Source organism: Anguilla rostrata, chromosome 15, assembly GCF_018555375.3.
Source record: "Anguilla rostrata isolate EN2019 chromosome 15, ASM1855537v3, whole genome shotgun sequence".
In the NCBI taxonomy this organism is placed as follows: domain Eukaryota; kingdom Metazoa; phylum Chordata; class Actinopteri; order Anguilliformes; family Anguillidae; genus Anguilla; species Anguilla rostrata.
In genome coordinates, this window is record NC_057947.1 from 36,886,358 (window position 1) to 36,909,799 (window position 23,442).

A 23,442-nucleotide genomic window follows, 5' to 3' on the forward strand; every position below is an offset into this window, starting at 1 on the left:
ATTTTCATTTCAAACTTCTCGTGATTCTATTTACTTTGACTTTCCCAGATCAAAGATTCAAATCTTGAGTTGCTTCACGAAGGGAAGATTATGTTCCAAGTGGATGTTCATAGTGGTATTGTGCTTGAAACAGCAATCCCAGAAAAGGAGAATTCAGCAGCAGAATCTAAGTAAGGCAGTCCTGTTTGGGTCACAGTCTAGGGCGCTACAGGCTGCTATAGGCTGCTACAGGGCGCTACAGGCTGCTACAGGCTGCTACAGGGCGCTACAGGCTGCTACAGGGCGCTAGAGGGCGCTACAGGCTGCTACAGAGCGCTATAGGGTGCCACAGGGCGCTACAGGCTGCTACAGGGAGCTACAGGCTGCTACAAGTTGCTACAGGGTGCTACAGGGCACTACAGGCTGCTACAGGGTGCTACAGGCTGCTACAGGGCGCTACAGGGTGCTACAGGGCACTACAGGGTGCTACAGAGCGCTACAGGGTGCTACAGTGTGCTACAGGGCGCTACAGGCTGCTACAGGGTGCTACAGTGTGCTACAGGGCGCTACAGGCTGCTACAGGGTGCTACAGGCTGCTACAGTGTGCTACAGGGCGCTACAGGCTGCTACAGGGTGCTACAGGGTGCTACAGTGTGCTACAGGGCGCTACAGGCTGCTACAGGCTGCTACAGGGCGCTACAGGCTGCTAGGCAGTGCTGTGCTTGTGCTTGGTATGGTTCTGAGACATTTCGCTCATGCACAGATTTCTGGTTGCACAGACTTCATTCATCAACCAGTGAGCCATCTTCCCTGCTAAGGCATCTCTGCCATGCCTGTGAGGCGGGGTTCTCCAGGGGGTGTTGGGTTTTTAGTGGAGATAGCCAGCGAACAGAAATCACAGGGGGACACCTGACATTTATAGCATTTTAAAGCGTGTAAATGGAATTTCCACCAGGGCATGTTATTATCACTCTGGTGCAGATTCATAGGAGCAACCGCTTTCCACGTTTATGGTCTGGAAAACCTGCCATCTGTGGCTGGGTTGGCTATTTTAGACTCTGCCAGTCATGTATCTGACACTGTTAAATGATGCTGTGAATTTGACTGGATAGAGGGTGGAGCGTTCTGATGCTGATAAACTGCAGGTTGATCAGCGTGGGATTGATTGGTGAATAACGTAATTCAGGTATTTTGGAGCATGCATTTTCTGTTTTAAGCTATGCTGATTTTTTCCTCAAACTGTACACAGTGCACTGTAGCCTTGCGCTAGCCTATTTATGTTTTTATGTAGCCCAATTCTGTCCCAATATCAAACCACCTGTGATGTGAGGCAGCTTTTAAACAGGGAGGCCTTATTAGAAGTGTCCTGCCCGTCTACAGAGTGTGTTTGTATCTGTGTCATATGCAAATAATGACCTCACCTCCTGGTCATATAAATACAGAAAACAATGGCAGATTTGGGAAAGTATCTGCACATATTTTTTAATTTGCAGTAGATCAGAGAGGCAGGTTATTACAGCAGTTATTTTTGTAAATAAATGGTATGACTTGAATATTAAAAAATGTGTGCAGCCTGCTCCTAAAGCCAGTCTGATGCATTTAACCGGAACAAGTCGCTGATGAGTTCAATGCCGAAACATGTTTGTCTGCTTCACACTGGTAAATTATTAATAAATAATAACAATTATCTATAATTTCACTTTAAAATCCAGGGAAATCCTGCCCATTTTGATGACTGGGATAAAGGTTGCGATGTATTTACATAACTATCACAGAGCAGAAGTGAGTGCTGTCAAGTACAGCTCATGATGTATACTGTCGTCAGCTCTGACACGCGTGTACAAGTATAAAAGCTATTGGCTGCATTGTATGTGTTTTGTTTAACTAAAGATGCACATGAGATTGAAACAAAAAACAAAATTAAAATTCCATTGAAAGGGCATTTCCGCTGAAGCTTTTAATTAGCAGTTTGTAATTTGTATGGATGTGAGTGGTGTGAATTGACAGACTGATAAATGGTACTCCAGGTCTTGGGTGGTGGGGGGTTGGGGCGGTGGGGGGGGGAAATGAAACCACTCCAGCTGCATCGTTAGGAAGGCCCTCTGTTCTCCCTCCAAGCAGTTTTCCTCATCACTAATGAAGGTACTTTGATGAGATCCTGCAGTTGCCAAAAGTGCTTATTTCAATTTAGTTCACAATATTGGCTTTTAAAATTACCTTATTGTATTAATTTAATATGGGTTAAATCCAATAATATCACAACTTGCTTAAGCAGTCTTTTTGGGGTGGGGGGTGGGAGTTTATTGTAGGAAAGCTACAGGGCTACATTCATTAGAAATTACTGAACATTATTTGGCATAAAATATTCTGGGCAGCTGCACATCAGAAACACAGGAAATTTTACAGACAATACGGCTGATTAAAATTGGGCCCATTGAGGGAGAGGTTCTGCAGCTCGGTCTGTAGAGAGCGGTCTGTAGAGAGCAGTTCTGCAGCTCGGTCTGCAGAGAGCGGTTCTGCAGCTCGGTCTGTGGAGAGCGGTCTGTAGAGAGCAGTCTGTACAGAGCGGTCTGTGGAGAGAGGTGCTGCAGCTCGGTCTGTGGAGAGAGGTTCTACAGCTCGGTCTGTAGAGAGAGGTGCTGCAGCTCGGTCTGTGGAGAGCGGTCTGTAGAGAGAGGTGCTGCAGCTCGGTCTGTGGAAAGAGGTGCTGCAGCTCGGTCTGTGGAGAGAGGTGCTGCAGCTCGGTCTGTGGAGAGAGGTTCTGCAGCTTGGTCTGTAGAGAGCGGTCTGTACAGAGCGGTCTGTAGAGAGCGGTTCTGCAGCTCGGTCTGTGGAGAGAGGTTCTGCAGATCGGTCTGTAGAGAGCGGTCTGTACAGAGCGGTCTGTAGAGAGCGGTTCTGCAGCTCGGTCTGTAGAGAGCGGTTCTGCAGCTTGGTCTGTGGAGAGCGGTCTGTGGAGAGCGGTGATGCAGCTCGGTCTGTAGAGAGCCGTCTGTGGAGAGCGGTGCTGCAGCTCGGTCTAAAGAGAGCGGTCTGTGGAGAGCGGTGATGCAGCTCGGTCTGTAGAGAGTGGTCTGTGGAGAGCGATCTGTAGAGAGCGGTCTGTGGAGAGCGGTGCTGCAGCTCGGTCTGTAGAGAGAGGTCTGTGGAGAGCAGTGCTGCAGGGAGGAGGGTCTTTATCTCAGCCACACATCTGCAGCCGCTACAGAGGCGATGGTTAGAGATGCCCTCTAATCCATAAGCAAAGTGATGGTAGTTAGAGATTCCCTCTAATCCATAAGAAAAGTGATGGTGGTTAGAGATTCCCTCTAATCCATAAGCAATGTGATGGTGGTTAGAGATGCCCTTTAATCCATAAGAAAAGTGATGGTGGTTAGAAATTCCCTCTAATCCATAAGCAATGTGATGGTGGTTAGAGATGCCCTTTAGTCCATAAGCAAAGTGATGAGTTGTGTCATTGCTGGCATTGGAGTACACTAATCAGCAAGCTGACTGCTGGGAATCTCTGCTCGGAATCAGTCGTCATTACTAAATGATGAGGATGACTGGTGTGTGTGTGTGTGTGTGTGTGGGTATGGGTGTGTGTGTATAGTGTGTGTGTGTGTGGGCATGCGTGTGTGTGTGTGTGTGTAGTGTGTGTGCGTGCGTATGTGTGTGTGTATAGTATGTGTCTAGTGTGTGTGTGTGTGTGTGTGTGTGTGCATGCGTATCTGTGTGTGTGTATAGTGTGTGTCTAGTGTGTGTGTGTGTATACTGTGTGTGTGTGTGCATGCGTATGTGTGTATAGTGTGTCTTGTGTGTGTGTGTGTGTATAGTGTGTGTGTGTGTATGCGTATGTGTGTGTGTATAGTGTGTGTCTAGTGTGTGTGTGTGTGTGCATGTGCATGTGTGTGTGTGTATAGTGTGTGTAGTGTGTGTCTAGTGTGTGTGTGTGTTTGTGTGTATGCGCATGTGTGTGTGTGTATAGTGTGTGTGTGCGTGTGTGTATTGTGTGTGTGTGTGTGCATGCATGCATGCGTGTGTGTGTGCGTGTGTGTGTGTGTGCGCGCGTATGTGTGTGTGCATGTGCATGCATGCGTGTGTGTGCGCGTGTGTGTGTGTGTGTGCACGGTTCTGAGCGTGGCAGCAGTGTAGTGTATTTGCTGGGACCTGACCTTGTTGCCTAAAGGCAGTGTAGTGTATTTTCTGTGCCCCTGAGTGAGGGCTCTTTCCGTCAGTGTATATCCAGCTGTGCAAATGGACACTGTGTGAAAATGCAGACAGTTGTAACCTGCTCAGGATAAATGGCAGTACTGTGTCAAAGTGAGAGGGGCAAGCATGGATGTGCTGAAGGAAAAATACTCCACGTGAAGGTGAAGAGAAGTGTTTTAGACAGTCATCACTTCATACAATTATGTTTCATTTTTTCATAGAACGTATAGGTAATGTGGATGTTTTACACCTCCCATGCTGTAACCTGTGAATAGGTTTTTTTCGGGGGTTATGAGTTCTTATTGCACGCCTGGATTATATAATAAATCTGTGATATCGTTCAGATTAAATACCACATATGTGACAAGGGGGAAAAAAAGTTCATTCAGTGACAGGAATCACCAAACTGACTTTCCGTTATGTCTGCTTCTACACACGCCTAATTAAAACCACTTTCCCTGAATAATGTCAACACATCCTTTCACGCCACGACCCACCGTCCATTTTTATTCCACTTCCAGTATTGCTTGAGTGCCGAAGCGCGTGTGGTATTGCAGAAGCCAAGCGGTTAACGATACACTGTGGATTTATTAGCTCTTGTGGATTAAAAGCTCATCAACACTCCTAGTGAATCAAACGTGAGCGACTGAAGACACTAATAATTAAGTAGGCTAAATGATTTTAATGAAACGGGCTAACTAACTTCTGTTCGTTGAGTATAAAAATGTTTTTGTCTCTTTAAATGACATTCAGCAGTACAGCCGCGGTGCGAACGCAAAAGGTAAGTACACCCTTGACTTGTAGTCCTCCCATCAAACTAGTTTTTGAACGCACAGAGGGATTCTGCTTGAAACCAGGGTGATGTCCTTTGCTCATTTCTGTACGAGTGTAAAATGGGAAGGTGCGTCTCGTAGCTGCCACAGCGAGCTCTTCTGAGCGTGTGTCGGTTTGGGATCTCTAACTGTTTATCCACGGACGCAGGTCGTCGGTAGGAGAGCAGTCGCATTGACCTGGAGGTGTAGAACGCCTGTTGAATTCCATATGCTCAAATTAACGAACTGACTGAATCGATGGCTGGAGACAGGTAAGTAATTTGAAGTGCAGTTTTGTAGGGTACTGTACTAATTACTGTAAGCCTAAAATATATCACATTTGTCGCTTCAGGGAAAATAAATACAGAGAATGGAATGTTTTGGTCTCTGACAGTGGTCTGCGCCTACTGTCTTGGAGCTAGCCGATTTTATCAATTTAGTGTATTTACATATTGTGCAGGAAGTACAGTGTGCTTTAAACAAATTGAAAGATTGCACCTGTATTTATCTGAAGGATCGAGTGTTTCTCTGGAGTAGACTAATACTGTTTGAACATTTAAACGTTAATTACATCCCATGTGTTAACGCCACAATTAATATAAAATACATACCGTAGATTGTATGTGACTCTAAGAAAAACGTTCAGCAAACAACAACGTTCAAACTACAATCATTTTCATTAGGCTATTTTTATCCGACGTTAAAAACATTTTAAAAAAGGTAGCGATGTTCAGTCGCTGAAATATAAATCGTGTTTTTTTTTACTCACAGTGAAGTGAATAAATATTAAAAATATATCTTTCACGGTTCTACTTTAGGGTAATGCAGGACTCATCATTCTGGATTTGCGTTTATATTCCTAGTTAACTTTCGAATGAAAGTATTCCGAATCGCTTGGATTTTAAGTCTATCGAAGCACATTTTTTGTGATGACGTTGCTCAAGCAAACATTGTTTGGTTTTTGAATTTTGTCAATTTTGTACGGTTATTATGTTTTGTGAAATGCATAAATTAGGAAGGGATCTGTTACTAGTACGTGAGACTGGCATGCATTTGCAAATGAGGTTATTTCCCTTGAAACATGACAAATATCCTCCTCAAAGAAACATTTCAACAATTGCTATGAATCCCCTGTGCCTTGGTGAAGAACAAAAATAAAAAAATATCAGAAGCTTATTACCCAAAGATAGTTGGAAATTGCTTCACTGGCTGGACTGTGATATTGAACATTCTCATTAAATTGTGCAGGGCGAACTGAATCTGTTCCATTATGTGCTGTGCACTCTTTATGAAGCGTGGAGACGCCATTCAAGCGTTTTACCTGTCATTTAGTTTCTCTTATCCGCGGTGAGTGGTTACCTGTGTCAGGAGGCCATATCAGAGCATCACAGCTCTGCATTTCATCCAGCGAATCAAAACCCTGCCATTTCAGGAGCCACTTGGATGTGTCTTTGGAATAAGATGGAGACAAAACATTTTGTTGTATATAATTACAATTTATCATACAACAAGATTGTAATCGAATACACCGCTTAATTTTATTATTTATTTATTTTGAGTGTATTCCTGCTTTTTAATACGAAAACCCAAATTTAGTAACAACTATCTGTCCATTTGTTTCAGGTTTGCTGCATAACGTATCGGCTGGAACATTTTTGCATTTTCAGTTTCTGATGTAGGACACCAGGACAGCCAGTACCAGTAGATTGCTGCTTTCATACATTGGGTTAAGTCAGTGGCGGTTAGATTCCTGCTGAAGAACATTATTTGTTTGAATTGAAATTGAAGACTAAATTAGACCAGTGAGGCATAGTAGTGCATTGTGCACATATTTGCTTGCAGTGAATCTTGTGTGGAAACATTTTGTGTTCCCAGTTAATACAGATTACGCATTTTCCTGAGATAACATGACACGGAACCTCATGCCACAGTTTTAGATGTTTCTTTATAGAGGGGAACTGTGCTGGGTGTGTTTCTGAAGATTAAACGTGCTGAAGATAGGAGGTCATGTGTTGTGCATTGAAATTAAAGATGGCATGCCGCATGGCATGGTGGCACACAGTGCCTGTGGGGAAGTGGTGGGCTGGCACATGCAGTCTACACTGCTGGCACTGGAGTTCAGTCCCTGTCTGCCCAGAAGGTGAACCAATCCTGTAACTGGTGAAATACAGTTCTGAAGCACTGGTAATATGCAGCACGGTGACAGAGAGCACCGGGGCATGAATCTCTGAAGGGCAGTGAAGATGGAGAATTTACTCTATCGGTGAAGAGCAGTTATTGTTAGATGCCCTTCTGTGACTTTAAAGTCAAAATTCATAGTTTTCCAGACTGTGCAAACTGCAGTATTGCAGTAAATTGACCTCAGTGTAATTTTACCAGGAAGGATAATTTTTATCTGTACTGTATGTCCATGCAAATGGGCAGCTCGACTGAGACACTGTGTCCAGAATAACCCTGTCTTGGCTCAGTGTTGTTACCATGTGCACACATCTGTACTACACCACTGTTGCTGGCTTTATAGACAGGTCATCTGGTGTTAAAGTGCTGAATTGTGGTGGAATTATCCTTTTAAAATTAATCTTGTGCCATCTTGCGTGGCAGTTCTGATGATTGTTTGGCCACTGATTCACCTCTGGGCGTTACAGTGGTTGCTGGAGTTAGCAGAACACTTTTCATTCTCATTCCTCAGGGCTTGGGTAGTTATTGAGCACTGCAGACAGATGGGTTTTTAGACTAATGAAGACCAAAACATTGATTCCATTAAGTGAAGTCAAGAGATTGTCGTGAAGAAAAAAAAAAAACCCCAACACCCTTGGAGTTAAGGCCTTCTTCCTGTCAGTTGTCCATTGCCTGTTAATGTCATGCTAAGGATTTGTTTCTGTGCTGATGGAGGAGGAAAGCCGGAGAAGCTGTGAGGCCTAGAAGATGAGTTTGATTCCCCATCACTCAGTGTCTGAATTTTAATGGCCGAGGGGAGAAATCAGTAGGGTCAGCTGCTGAAGTGCCGCAGGAGACCTCTGCTCTGCGCTTAGCTGCAGTGTAATCTCCATCAGAGCGGACTAAAGCAGCCGCAGTATTCACTCTGTCATTATTCACTTTGTCATTATTCACTTTGTCATTTATCACCAGTCAGGAGCGCTTTCCTTTCGGTGAACGTACACGATAAGACATGAAAGCCGCTTTTGTGCAGAACGCTTGGGGTCTTATTCCAGTAGCTTGTCATCTTAATGAGTGCTGGTACCAGCTCAAGTGATCCCAGCAGACTCACTCAAAAATGATCTGCAGACCCGGAAAGAGAAAAATGAGGTTCCTCTGGTGTGTTTGCTGCTGTTACAGAAAGCTGTAGGTATGATGCTCTTTATTAGACAGGAGCCCCACAGTAAGGTAATTATGACCTAGTAACAGGGAAAATGAGCATCACATATCTATGGATGGACGGACTTGGTCTGTGTGAGGAAAATTGAATACTCTCAATCACGGAAGATTGCATTTAAAAAGCGCATATTACAAAACAACCCTATTTGTGAAGAAATGTGTAACACACTAACAAAGGCTTTAGTGGCCAAAGTGTCTGTGTACAGCTTACCCCTGAAAGCACACAGGAACTGCAAAGTGACTCTTTTTACAGAACTTTTTCTTGGAGTGCGAATCTCATCATCTTTTGTCGTCATGAAAAAACTGTGCAGCCTGTGTGGGTGGTTGAGACTGAATGCCTCCATTACCTCAGCAAGAGTGCTCTTTCAGTGGAGAGTTCTGTTTCAGCAGCCCTGGGTCCAGGACTAGTGGCTGCCTGTTTAAGCCTAGTTCATCCTGTTCTCTTCTCAAGCTCTTCTTCAGATCAGCAGAATAAGGATTGGCACCCACACAAGCAGTGGGATTTTTGGGGGGCATTGTGAGAGCTATGCATCCAACTGGATGAGATTACAGTTTATTTATTTATTTATTTATTTATTTTAAACAAAGATATCAAAGGTTAATCTCCCACATTAACGTTTGTTCACTGAAATGGCTCTTTGCTTGAAATCCACACCCAGTTGAACAGGGCTGCCCACCTCCTTTTGTGCATTATTTTAATCCTCAAGGGCTCCTGGGTTATTTCTCTGAAATGTGATCGATACTTAAGCACTTTTTTTTGCAAGTTTATTCAATAACGATTTCCGTGTTCTAAGAAAAGTCCATAAATATTATCACCAAGTATCAAGAAACCAGTACCAACAAACCGATACAGTAGTTATGAGATGGATCTTTTAGAGATGAAAAGCTTTTGTGTCTCCAAACAAACTGCAATGAATTATTTCAGGAAATTGCTTCAAGTGCTCTTTCCGGTGATAAACCCTTGTGAAAAACACTCGGAACTTAATTACAAACAAAATATTTCTGGGCATTTCTATGCTGAAGGTGGTGTGATTTGTATCTGGGACTGTGAAGATGGTATAGTCCTGATGTACTGCATGTACAGATGATAATGTAGGTTCAGGTGGTGACCGGGTGTGTTCACAAAAGGCTCGAACGGCTCAGGAGGCAGGAAGCAGACGTCCTCAGCAGCACATCTGTGAAAGCAGCCATTTCACAGGCTCATTTCCTGTGGATGGACCCGCTCATGTGTCGCACACTGTGATCTCACTGCACTCTTATACTCCCCCGATATAAACAGCATCGTCTTTTTCATTTTCATAACTGAGCTACATCCGGATTCACTGTGAAATGGGAAGGCTACTTCCAAAAGCATTTAACAAATAATTTTATTCAGACCAGACAGATTTTTTTATGATTCTGTGACAGGTGGGGGGAAAGGTGCAATTGAGTGCCTGATTCCCACCTGCCACAGAATCTGAAAAATGTCTGAGCTGCCATAAGCACAAACACTTTTTGGGAATATTGATAATTAGTGTGAATAAAGGTGTACGTGTCATTGATGTAGCGTTGCTTCAAACACTGAACTTCAGGGTGAGCTGGGTTTCTCCTGCCTGTTTTCACCCTTTTTTCTGAATTATTTTGTAGTTCTGTGCTATTAACACTGGTAATTTACTGATTTTATCATCTACTGAAAATCAGTTGAGTTTTATCTATGCCATCATCCCCTCTCCGACTGGGAGAAAGCAGGGAGTGTTCCAGATAGACATGGGGTCCCAGTAACTAATGTCCATATCTGGGGTGACATGCTTTATCTGTGACAGACACTCTGTATGATTCATTTCCTGTTTGCTGAAAGGATCGGGATGAAGCCCCAAACCTGCAGTCTGAGCACAACAGCACAGCTCCTGCTGGGACGGAACCTGTATTATCCAGCCTCACATCCAAGCCCAAAAATCTCTGTGCCGTTACATTTGGCCACCTGGCCTCCCTGTGGGGAGCCAGTACCCCCTGCTCCCATTTGGGCCACCCATCTGTCCTGACAGCCCGGCAGTGGGATGAGTTTCTACTCGTCATCTGTTGCAGATTAAAAACCCACCTCTTTACACTGGCCTCCCACCCTTCCCCTAAACCCCTCCCACCCTTCTCTCAAACCCCTCCCACCCTTCCCCCAAACCACTCCCAGCTTTTTTTTGACCTCGTCCTACTGCTGAAAATCTCAAAGGCAAAGGTAGCGTGCTTTTCAGCAGCTGAGACAGGAAGTATCTCTTTTCAGCTACAGGCACAGAGGCGAAGTCATTAAACGTGACAGATGACAGAGTTGTTGGCTGGCTCTTGCTGCTGATATCAACAGCAGTTCTGAATCCAGTTTTACCTTGATTTCAGTGCCTGATGGCATTCAGCCCTCAGCGCTATCTCAGTGCTATCTCAGCTCCCAGTGCTGTCTCAGTGTTCAGCGCTATCTCAGCTCTCAGTGCTATCTCAGTGTTCAGTGCTATCTGAGCCCTCAGTGCTATCTCAGTGCTCAGTGCTATCTGAGCCCTCAGTGCTATCTCTGCACTCAGTGCTATCTCAGCGCCATCTGAGCTCTCAGCGCTCAGTGTTATCTCAGTGCTATCTCAGCCCCCAGTGTTATCTCAGCACTCAGTGCTATCTCAGTGCTCAGTGATATCTCATCACTCAGTGCTATCTCAGTGCTCAGTGTTATCTCTGCGTTCAGTGCTATCTGAGCCCCCAGTGTTATCTCACCTGAGAACTCAACTGAAGATATCACATTGCATTCCTGGCATTTAGCAGACACTCTTATCCAGAGCAAATTGCACAACTTCTAGTGTTTTCACTTTACATTTCCTACTTTTACAGTCTCAACATGCTGAATATCTAAAGCATCCTGCATTCTTGGAAATTGCCACATCTTCATATTTTTGATATGCTGCTTAAGTTCAGTATGTGTTACTGACAGACTTCCCTCTCAGAATTGGAGTTGCAAAGAGGTGGAACATTTCCAGGAAGATTTTTAAACATAACATTTTCCACAGAAACATTAGCTTGGAAATTTAGAAAACTGGCCGTCAACATGAAGACCAGTGTTTTTTTTATTTTTCATTTAAATGTCCTAATTAACAGTGGCTGCTTTTGTAGAGGGCTGATAGAAATGCTTGTATTTTTGTAACACTGGGTGACGCAAACTAGTGTAAAAGAGCAATGAATTACTTAATTCTCACATGAAGTAACATGTGAGTCACAATCCTGACAGGTCACATTAATGCTGCACAAAATGTCCCAAACATATTTGTGTACGAGAAGCAGCAAGGATCGATAACGGCAGCTGCACAGACAGCATTAGACACGGTCGAAACGTATAGAAACTACAGCATCAGATAATGGTAGGTAATGAGAAATCTCTAAACCCCTCTCCTGTTGCACTGATGTTTCAAAAGACCGATGACCCCAATGTGACAGAATCTGTGGTAGGAGGGGAAACCCAGGGGAAATGCAGAATTGTACACAAACACAAAATGCATATGTGGACTGAGTACTGGCTGGACCGATGACAGAAATGAGAGTTGCTTGATTAATGGTTTGGGAAACTCACTCAGTTACAAAGGCACATTGCATATAATATTGCATTTTAAATGGCTGGGAAAAAAGTAGTTTCATACCCCTGTGCATGATGCAAAGTCAAAATTCATTTTTACTGAAGATTGCGCTGTGCAGAAGGGAGCAAAGACTAAATGTAAATTATAGTGTTAGGGTTAGGGTTAGGATTAGGGTTAGCAGCACAGATTAAACAGGAAGGATGGGGAGCTGAGATAAGAGGAAAGGACTGAAGAATAACAGTAATAAGCATTAATTAAACATTAAATCCCATTCCTGGTCCTACACCAGACAGGGCATCCATCTGTGATGTTAGGTCTCTTTCACTGGAGTTGCTCGTATTTCAGATCCTTAGATCGTGCATGATTGAGGAGTGTTTCTGTTGGATGACTGCGATCTGAGGGATACTGTGAAATTGAGGTTAGAGTGCTTTGATTGGGACTGTGAGGCCACATTGCCCACTTTGGGCCGTTATGTTTAAAACCAGGCCCATGATGTGAGTGCATTTTTTACATATACTTTTTAAAAACTTAATTTCAAATCAGTGGTTTTCACATGAGACCTCAGTCAGGGCGTGAGGAAACCTGACAGTACTCCAGCGCAGACTGAAGCCCTGCCTCTTCAGACCCAGGCTACGGCTAACCCTAACCCTAACCCCTGATCCACTTTAGCTGTCTGGATTTCATTTTGGGATAGTGTTATTGGTGTAGCTCTGCAAATAAATGTCATCTGTCTAGTGGCACTCAATACAAGCTGTTGGTTTATTAGGTTAACGTTGCACTTACTGATTATAAATCGGACTCCTGCACCTTCTGGGTCATATTGCACTATTGTGTTCCTGAGATTAACTCTGATATTCTCCTAAATCTGTCTGGCTACATGATTGTAATATAATGGAAAATAGTACAAGCGCATCATACTTACGCACATGGGGACGCCGGTGGATCTGACGTATTACAGGCCGTTTGAATGGCAGTGTGCTTTGTTTATGTGTGATATTTGGAACAATGGAGAATTTGCATCCAGTTTAGGAATCTCAGTACCTGAGAAACAAAGAAAGACGTCTAATGATCCAGCATTTTCACTGGAAGATCAAAGCTGAGGAAATGAGAAGTGTTCATTGTTATGCTGGAATTAACATGCAGTCATGCAAGTGTTGTGGTTAAACCGCTCTCTCTGTTAATCGCAGTGTTGGTACAGGTGATGGCTGAGGCTCACTCTTTCACAGGGATTAAGCGACTGATTAAAATCTTTTAAACAACGCAAGAATTGCTTTGAAACTTTCTAGACCTCTGACAAACTAAATCCATCCAAGGACATGGTTAATAGCACAGATATTGCTATGAACTAACCAGATTGTAGTGATCTAGTATTACAGAGGAAAAAAGATGACATCACTGACAGCAAGACCCAATAACCAATCAGGAAATACCAAACAGGAGCCACAGAAGCAAAGACCCACTCACCCCCCCCCCCATGCCCCCATGCCCCCATGCACAAGACTGCAACTAAAGAATAATGAAGATCACAGACGTGACTGCGGATCATCGTGCTGAAACGGCCTGCCACTATCCACAGATTGAATCAGTATTTACTATGAGGAGGCCCGTGACTCCTGTGGGCAGCTGAAAGTATGCTTTGCTTTTCAGTAATGCTGAAATATTACAATGCGATTCATCACATGAAAGCTCCTGACCAATCAGAAGCCAGATGCAGTGGGTGACCCACCAGAGCCTCCTGCTGTGAAAAACAGAACACAGGGAACGTAGGAGTTGACCATCTGGTGAGTCTGTAATATCTGTGGTGATGGCACAGAACGTCCGCACTGCTGTCTGTGGATTCAGAAATGTGTCACTCAGTCATGCCCAGCTGAGTGACTCATCTGATTAGGGCCTTAGTACAACAGTGATTATTTTTTAGATTATTATAATTTTTTTAGTTATAGTAGTAGTAGTGATAGTACTAGTAGTATAATTTTTATTTTTGGTTACATTCCTTCAGTCTCTTAACGTCAATTTCTGTCTATGGCTTAATCAAGTGCATGTTTGTTTTTTACATCACATTCATGCCGTTTTAGTGGACACTCTTATCCAGAGCGACATGCAGTGTCAAAGTGCATAGAAGGTGGTGCCTCACCAGGGAATCAGACCTGCCAGCTCATTCCCTAACCGTTTGCTACACTGCCACCTATAGGCTTTTCCAGGTATAATCATTCTTGAACCCCAGGGCATTCAGATAAATTTCACACTTCCCTGACAAGATAATAAAGGGGAGGAGGAGAATTTGTTTTAGATAAATGGAAGGCTTTGTGGTGTCTGAAACTGTTTCTGCAGAATATATGTGAATGGGTTGAGAATTGTCTGTCATTTCTGTACAAAAGCAGGCTGGGAACTTTCTGCTGTTCTTATATGTATTCTCAATTCTAAAAAAAGTACAAATGTACTTTTTGTTCCATTAGACTTCCCTTTTTATTTGGTGCACTGAAAGACTATTTTTCACACCCAGTTCTTCACTCACAGATTCCCTCTCCTACGAGCCCATAGGGTAGGCTGAAAAAGCTTTTTTGTGTGTGCATAAAATGTATTTAAAAAATGAAATCCTACCAAAATTTAAAAAATATTTAGTGTGTTGAACATGAAAGTGCTAGAGACAGTCAGGCTCTGGGAATAATTATACAGATTTTATGTTGTCCTCTGGGATTCGAGACCTTAGCAATCTTACAGTCAAAACGGATTTGCTTAATTTTCAAACGAACCAAATAATTCCTGTAATGTATTTACTTCTGTCCAATTTAGCATGTTTTATTTACTCTGAAAAACAACAAGGATGCATTTACTTCAGTCCCTGATTAAACTAATTTCATGTAACTTTCAAACAAATTACCTCAGAAGAAAAAACCCTTAAATTAATTTAATTCACTGATCATTTAAAATATTTTCTCTTGGAAAGACCTGGAATGCACATTGTTCCTGTGATGAGTACACATTGTGGTGCATGTGCTGTTGTATTTTTGTACATTGTCATTCTTGAAGCAACATTTTTGTGTTTTTGTAGTTGTCATTTACACAGTTGGTGACTGTGAAATTCCACTCTAAAAAATAAAATTCAGCTAGATCAACTTTTCAATTATAGCCTCCAAATTTAGGAATCTTTAACCTTGGAAATAACGGGTTGCATTAGTTATTCTATTACAAATAAGCTCAAAAACCTGGTTAAAAATGAATCAGTGATCCTGTCGCTGTGTCTAACATGACTGTCATTCATTCTGTCCTCTCCTCTTATACATCCTGATATTATTTAATATTCTCTATTTTACATGCTTCCATTTTACATGGAGTATGTAGTGTCAGATGCCAGTGGGTTAAAGATGGAAATGAGCTGATCCAGTGTTTTGTAAACAGAATATTTTCTTTTCGACATCGCTCATGGTTTGGGACCCAAGGTGCAGAACAAAGGACCCAGAATGACAATCGTCCAGTTCACCAACAGAACCATACGGGACCTTATATGGAAACGGGCGAAGGACTGTGAGTACTTTGAAAACCCACAAGCTGAGGTTCAAGGAAGACCTGACCAAAGCTGATGTGGACACTCACAGCAACTTGTGGCCAGTGGTGGAAGCTGCCCGGAAGGAGGGGAAGGTTCGTTCTTTGCGGGTGTGAAGGTGATCATTAACGGGAGAGTATTCCGACCGAATCAGGGAACATAGACTTGAGTGAAGCCCACTTAAGGACAATTGAGGTGATTATTGTTTACCAGTTTCTCGTTTCGGAGTCATGTTGTTCATCTCCCTTTTCAGGAGTAACTTCTAGTTATATTTTGGTATGTTAGTGACCAAAGTTTGTCTATTCAACTAAGTACATAATGGGATGGTAAACCCTGAGTTGCATAAAACTTGACTATCTACAACTTGCACTAAGCTTTATAAGGTTAAGTGTTTATTTTATGTCCTTATCTGTATGTTCGATTAATGTCAGGGGTATTCGTGATGCACTGAAACACAAAGCTATTTTTCTGTACTGTAAACGGTTCAATGCAGATTTTTGTTTTTTACAAGAAACACATGCATGCGTATCCGATTTGAGTTTATGGAAGAATCAATGGAGCAATGATATCTGGCTATCTTATGGTAGCAACCATTCTGCAGGGGTTGCAATATTGAAAGGTTCATTCAAAGGGAAAGTTATTAACAGTAAGATCCATCACTCTGGAAGATGGACTCTTTTAACAGTAACCATCAACAGTGAGAGATATTTGTTGGGAAATATATATGCTTTTAACTATAAACAGAATAACATATCTTTATTTCAGGAGTTGGAGGAAGAGGTACATAGAATTAAGGATGTCTTTCAAGATATCAAAATTATCCTGGGAGGGGATTTCAACTCAGTGTCTGATGCAATGTTAGATAGGTTTCCCCCTCCTACTAGACCTAACATCACAAACCCAGAGTTCAGTAACATATGTTCTGGTCTTGGTGTTATAGATATATGGAGATCGAGGTACCCAAACAAAAAGGAATACACTTGGTGTAATAAGGATAGATGCAAGCAATCAAGGATTGATTTATGGTTGATTTCAGACATTCTAGATAAACAAGTGGACAAGGTCTCTGTTGAACCATCGGTTCTTACTGATCATAAAGCCATTCTTTTATCAGTTAACTTGAGCTGCCCTGGTTCTAACAGAATTGATAAAGGATATTGGAAATTTAATTGCAACTTACTAAATGATGATATATTTAAAAGAGAAGCCAAGGACATCATTATTAGTCACTGGAGTAAAGCACAACTAGAAGAATCTTATGGAAAATATTGGGAGCTAATGAAATATAATATGCAACAGTTTGCCATTAAAAGGAGTAAGGACAATGCTAAGAACAAAAGATTAAAGGAAGAGGAAATTATCATAGAAATAATTAACATTTTAGGTTGTGAAGATATTGACGGAAAACATGAAAAAAGATTACTTGATCTACAGTTGAAATTGGATGAAATATACAAAGAAAAGGCTAGGGGGGCTTTTGTACGATCAAGAAGGAGATGGTTAGAAGAGGGTGAAAAGAATACAAAATATTTTTACAACCTTGAGAAAAGAAATGGTGAATTCACTTCTGTTCACAAACTTATTATGGATGGCCATGAAAATCAAAATTATAAGGATATTTCAAAATATGTTTCTGAGTTTTATGGTAATTTATATACAAGTAATGCCTGCCCTACCACTGATATGTCTGCCTTTCTAGAGTCAGTTAGAGAACATGCCACGCTCATTGATGAGGATTTTAAGAGCAGGTGTGATGAAGAAATAACCATGAATGAAATAAAGAAGGGTATCAATAAATTGAAGGAGAACAAATCACCTGGGAACGACGGCCTTACGTGTGAATTTTATGTTTTTCCAGGATGACCTCACAGAATTTCTTCATTTTGTTTTTAGGGAAGCAATTGACTTAGGATCTCTTCCAGCCTCAATGACACAAGGCTTGATCACCGTAATACCGAAACCAGACAAGGATCCCTTGTTTTTAGATAACTGGAGGCCTATCACTTTGATTAACAATGATGGAAAATTACTAGCATCAATATTTGCTGAGAGATTAAAAAACAAACTGGATCCTATTATAGACAAATCTCAGTCTGGCTTTATGAAGGGCAGACATATATGTAATAACATTCGCCTGGTATTAGATTTAGTTGACTACAGCGTGCCATGGTCAGCACTATATGTGGAATTCCTGTTAAGAATATGGTTACCTACTTGGGTATTAAGATCTGCAAGGACCAGAAAAAAAGATCAAGATTAAACTTCTCTCCCATTCTCAAAAAAGTAGAAAATAGATTTAATTCTTGGTTATTGAGAGATCTTTCACTGAATGGACATGTTCTTCTTTCTAAATCTGAGGGCTTATCGAGATTGGTCTATACCTCCCTTGCCCTGGATGTTCCCCCATCATTCGTAAAAAAGTAGACTCAAAGCTATTTAACTTTATATGGAGGAATAAACCTCACTACATAAAAAGAGATATCATTTGTAACGGCCGGGGCAAGGGAGGTCTAAACGCATTGGATTACCAAACCTCCAATATTATTTTTAAAATTAAATGGTTACAGAACTATCTAAAAAACAGAGACAAAATTTGGAACATATTCCCAAACCTAATTTTTCAACAGGTTGGTGGCATTGAGTTTTTACTGAAATGCAATTTTGATGTTGGGAAACTCCCAGTTAGGCTTACAGATTTTCATAAACAAGTACTGCTTATTTGGACTCTCTCTTACAAACACAACTTCTCTCCTCATAGATACACAATTTGGAACAACAAGAATATAAGATATAGTAATAAAACTTTATTTTTTATAAATTGGATTAACTGTAATATCATATGGGTTAAACAGTTATTTAACAAAGATGGTCAACTTTATAGTCATACAGAATTTATGAGCCATTTCGATGTTCTTATCATTTGTACAGAATTTCAAACAGTAAATAACTCCATTCCTGAAGGAGTGATATCTCGCATAAGAGAATACAACAATACTCCATGTGAATCTATGGAAGATTTCTTATTGTCAATTTTATTAGAAGGTGTTGATATCCAAAGCAAAAAATGCAATAACAACTGCCAACAACTGTCTGGAGCCAATGTCATTAATACTGTATAACTAATAAGGTCAAAGAAGTTACATTCAAGATTATCCATATAGTGTACCTAGTGAAATGTTTTATTTCAAATAGATTTTAAATAGATATTGATGAGAAATGTGTATTCTGTGAAAATGATTCTGAATCTTTAACCCACCTTTTCTGGAACTGCCCACATGTTAGCAAATTCTGGATGGATTTATCAAAATTTATTCTTAGGAAAATGCTCTTTCAGTTTTACCTTTCAATTGCAAGATATCCTGCTTCTGTTTAACCCCATAGATAAAGACCCCAACATGATGTTTATTATAAATTTAACAATTATTCTTGGCAGATTCTTTGTGCATAGGATGAAATGGAGTGGAAAAAAACCCAAACTAAATGTATTCTTGATAGACATGCAAAACTACATGAAGACCATTAATTTATGTAAAAACAAAAAAGCAATACGAACTGTTAACATTTTTGAGAAGTGTCATTTAACATTTGTATAACTGATTGTACCCATGTTCAATGTTAAGTTTGTGTACGTTTACTGTATTCTTATAGTAATATCTTGTATGTTCGTACTCTATCATTTAAAAAACAATAAAATATATATTTTTTAAATAATAATAAAAAGAATGTTACAGAGCGAACCCCTTCGTTACTTCCTACACACTTGAAAACTTTGGGCTGATTTGTCCAGGTTTCTCTTCACTTTGAAGCTGTCCTTGGACCTTGTGTGCCGGGATAAACACATCCATACCACAAACAGTTATTTCTCAAATTGCTCCATTTTCATAAATTGGAAGTGTTCCTGCCATGATACAGGCAGGTGGTAATTATCTGCAGTAATGTTCCTCTGTTTTCCCCAGCTAGAGGGAGGTCCTTAACAACCACTACTAATTATTTACATTATATACTGTTGTTGGGTAGGAGAAAGATGAGAATCAGCATTTTAAGAAAGTATCAGCAATTCAGTTCATTGCTAGAATATTAAAGAATTAGCAGTTTTTAATGAACTTTATTGTATGTTAAAGGTTAATTAGCTTTATATGAAAGAATATCAAAATTCAAAACTTCTTTATAATTATATATTTTACTGCATTTCTATAAATGTGATAATGGTTCTGATTTTAGGAATTAAAGAATGATCATGCAGTGATGTAATAACAGCTTATCCTACACGTGGTGGAAAACTGCACAGCTGGAAGGGATGGTATAGTGACAAATTGGCAAAAAATCTTAACACCGCCCAAAAGTCCAGCAGCCAAGCTAGCCTAGCCAGTTAGACTAGCCATGCTAGCCTAGCCAATTAGACAAGCCAAGCCAGCCAAGCCAGTTAGCCTAGCCAAGCTAGCCTAGCCAGTTGGCCTAGCCAAGCTAGCCTAGGCAGTTAGCCTCAGTGACGAGTGGATGACAGTGATTTGGTTCCTTCCGTGCAGCAAACACTAACCTTGTTGTACGCTGTAGTGATGAATCTTGCAGTGACACAATGTCTTAAGTCTTTGTCTATTTTGAATTTGTTGTAAGATTGCTTGTAAGGTGCATATATACCCGTTTCCAATGGCAGCAGAAGTCCCTCCACCATCTAAAGCAGCATGTGTGTTTTTGGGGAGCGTGTAGATGTTGTTCTCACCCTGTCCTCCCCACTCACCCTCTTCAGGTGAAGCTTTCTGGGGGCTTCCCATCGTAGCCTGCCCAATCTTTGTGGAGACGAAGGCTTGGATGGCCAGAGGTCGCTATTGCACAGCCAAGCTTTTGTTGAACTGGTCCAATCAATGACAGCTGCTCTTAAAGGTACAGTACATGCAGATCTACCTTATCAGTGTCGCCTCAGCAACAGACTGTGGATATACTGTGCCTAACATATGTTATGGATTATGAACCTCTAACCTCATAACCGTATAAACATTATTCAAGGGATTCTTAAGCACTGTTTCTATCCATTAACAGCAGATTAAAGAAGTGGGATTAAATACTGGTGTAGTTAATTGCCCAAATGCCCTGTTGAGTTGGAGGGTGTACTGCCTCTGAAATACCCTTCCCCTTCCCCTGACACCAGATATACTGTACATCTATACTTCACACATAATGTTTTGGTTAAATATGTTTTTTCTTGATTTGGCTCTGTACTCCACAATTTTAGCCCCCACCCCCCCCCCCCATTTCAGGGCACCATACTGTTTGGGACATTTTAATGTTATGCTGCCCTGAAATGGGAGGGGATTTGCTTGAACTTGAGCAAATAGACTTATGCACACTTCAGAATTCATTCTGCTGATGCTATGAACAGTTACATCATCAATTAAGACAAGGAAGTCAGAACCTGCGGCAGCCATACATGCCCAGACCATAACACCCCCACCAGCATGTTTCAGAGATGAAGGAGGTGCTTTGGATCTTGGGCAGTTCCATTTGGCCTATTTTTGTCAAATAAAGAGTATACCAAATTTGAATATAGAATATACAAAATGTGACAGAAATTTTTATTTTGAAATTGAAAAATATCAGTGACTTGCAAGGAATCGTTCTTCATTGTGTCTGAATTGTGTGCCTTTAGGAGTCTGTGGCTTTTCACGCTGGAAGCATGGATTTAGCCAACTGCACCACCGTGCACCACAAAAGCACCAGCAGCAAGGTCCTGCTGTCCCTGACGCTGTCTCTGCTGGCTGTGCTGACCACTGCCATAAACTCTCTGGTCATTGCCGCCATCGTTGTCACCAGGAAGCTGCATCACCCTGCCAACTACCTGATCTGCTCGCTGGCTGTGACGGATCTGCTGGTGGCCATCCTGGTCATGCCCTTCAGCATCGTCTACATCATTAAGGAGACCTGGATCATGGGTCAGGCGGTGTGTGCCATCTGGCTGGGCGTGGACATCACCTGCTGCACCTGCTCCATCCTGCACCTGGCGGCCATCGCCCTGGACCGGTACCGGGCCATCACCGACGCGGTGGAGTACTCCCGTAAGAGGACGTCCCTGCGCGCCACACTCACCGTCGCCGTGGTGTGGGTCCTCTCTATCCTCATCTCCCTGCCCCCGCTGGTGTGGCGGCACCAGGGTAACCACGGCGACGAGTGCCTGATCAAACACGACCACATCGCCTTCACCCTCTACTCGACCTTCGGGGCTTTCTACATCCCGCTGGCGCTCATCCTGGTACTGTACTACAAGATCTACCGCGCGGCCAAGACCCTGTACCACAGGAGGGGCACCAGCCGACTCAGCCGGCCGGAGGCGAATGGCAGCGTGCTCCCCAAGGACTCTGACCGGGACCCCCGCAGCCCGGACCTCCTCAGCCTGCCTGAGAAGTCTTACTCGGACCCTTCCACCGAGGGCGACCGCGTCCGCATCGCCCTCAGGAGCCCCCGCTTCGAGTCGCGGCGGCAGGGGTCCTTCAAAAAGCAGCGCCTCTCGGGTAGCCGGGAGAAGAGGGCAGCCACGACGCTGGGCCTCATCCTCGGGGCCTTCATCGTCTGCTGGCTCCCCTTCTTCCTGAAGGAGGTGATCGTCAACACCTGCTCCTCCTGCAGTCTGCCTGCCGAAATGGCCGACTTCCTCACCTGGCTGGGGTACCTCAACTCTCTGATAAACCCGCTGATATACACCATCTTCAATGAGGACTTCAAAAAAGCCTTCCAGAAGCTGGTCACATGCAGATACTATCTCTGATGGAGAAAGAGAGATAAAGAGATAACGTGGAAGTAGCTTATCTTTAAAAAGAGAAACTGAAATAACAGGAGTTTGTTATTTGTTTTTATTTTCAATATGAATGGAAAGTATCGATACAATCTGGACATTCTGAAAGTTACAACACAATTGAACGCTGGAAAATCTTTACAAAAGAGTTTTTGTACAATACAATACTGTTGCTTATCTTACCTAAATAGACAAAATATGGTCAAATTTATAATGTGTAAACTTAGAAACATTAAAACAGCTCCATAACTAATTCTTATCTCAGACCTACGCAGCTAATTATCTTGAGTGAACACATTTCCATTGAGACTCTTTTCTTATGTATGCATTGTACATGTGCTATTTCTTTTTCTGAATCTGAAGCAAACTAAAGTTTGTCCATCTCCACATCTAAAGAGAGTGTGCATCTTACATGCCCCCTGGATATTGTGACATCACACAATTTTTTGGGTGGACATCTTGCTTTGGCTATAAGCTACAACCAGCGCTTGTAAGTACTGTAGTTCATAATATATTGCACATCATAATAATTTAATTGAAGTTCCAGATTTTGGATTATGTTAGTATGCTAGTTCATTTTAAAATGGTATATACTGTTGCTGAGCTTCACAAATGTTATCTCTTATCCTTTTATTGTGTACTTTATATATATATTTACAAATAATAGAAAATTGAATTTTCTTACATACATCTGAAATAGTTAATATGTGAAGAAGTTTCCAAAATACATTATAATTGTCATCAGGTCGTTTTATTCTGAAATCTGTGTGTTAATTATAAACATGTTTAGTTACAATATCTAAGGAAAGCTTTTCTGTTCAGGGTTTAGCACTTAACCATGCCTGTATACTGTTAAACAACATAATTTTGTTGAGAATTTCAGCAGGTCTAAGTCATTATAAAAACAGCAACAAAAATCAACAAAATGACAGGGAACATACTGTACTGGTAGTCTCCAAAGTTTTAAAACATTGATGTTTTGTAACAAATGGACATGTATTACTGTAATTTAATCTACCTTTGTACTGGAGCTATTCCTGGCTAAGGTGTGTTTGTATTTTAATTGTTCTTTGTTATATACAACTCAGTGTATTGATTATGAAAGTACAATGAGTATTACTAAGTCACTTCTGTTCACTAACAATGTGCCAAGAGGATTTTACAAAGGCCACATGAATG

General features: G+C 41.7%; 1 protein-coding gene across 4 annotated transcripts in view; it reads left to right on the forward strand.

The window, feature by feature from the left end:
- The window catches only part of LOC135240652 (5-hydroxytryptamine receptor 1F-like), a 57,618-nt gene extending 34,398 nt beyond the window's left edge, over positions 1 to 23,220 (forward strand). For 2 of the 4 annotated variants that reach the window (XM_064310436.1, XM_064310437.1), the window contains 2 exons: positions 20,227 to 20,360; positions 21,124 to 23,220. In XM_064310436.1, coding sequence (XP_064166506.1) covers positions 21,151 to 22,236 — 1,086 coding nt within the window. In that variant the 5' untranslated portion in view covers positions 20,227 to 20,360; positions 21,124 to 21,150 and the 3' untranslated portion in view covers positions 22,237 to 23,220. The other 2 variants (XM_064310439.1, XM_064310438.1) reach the window with 2 other exon arrangements.
- Positions 23,221 to 23,442: the final 222 nt, after the last annotated feature.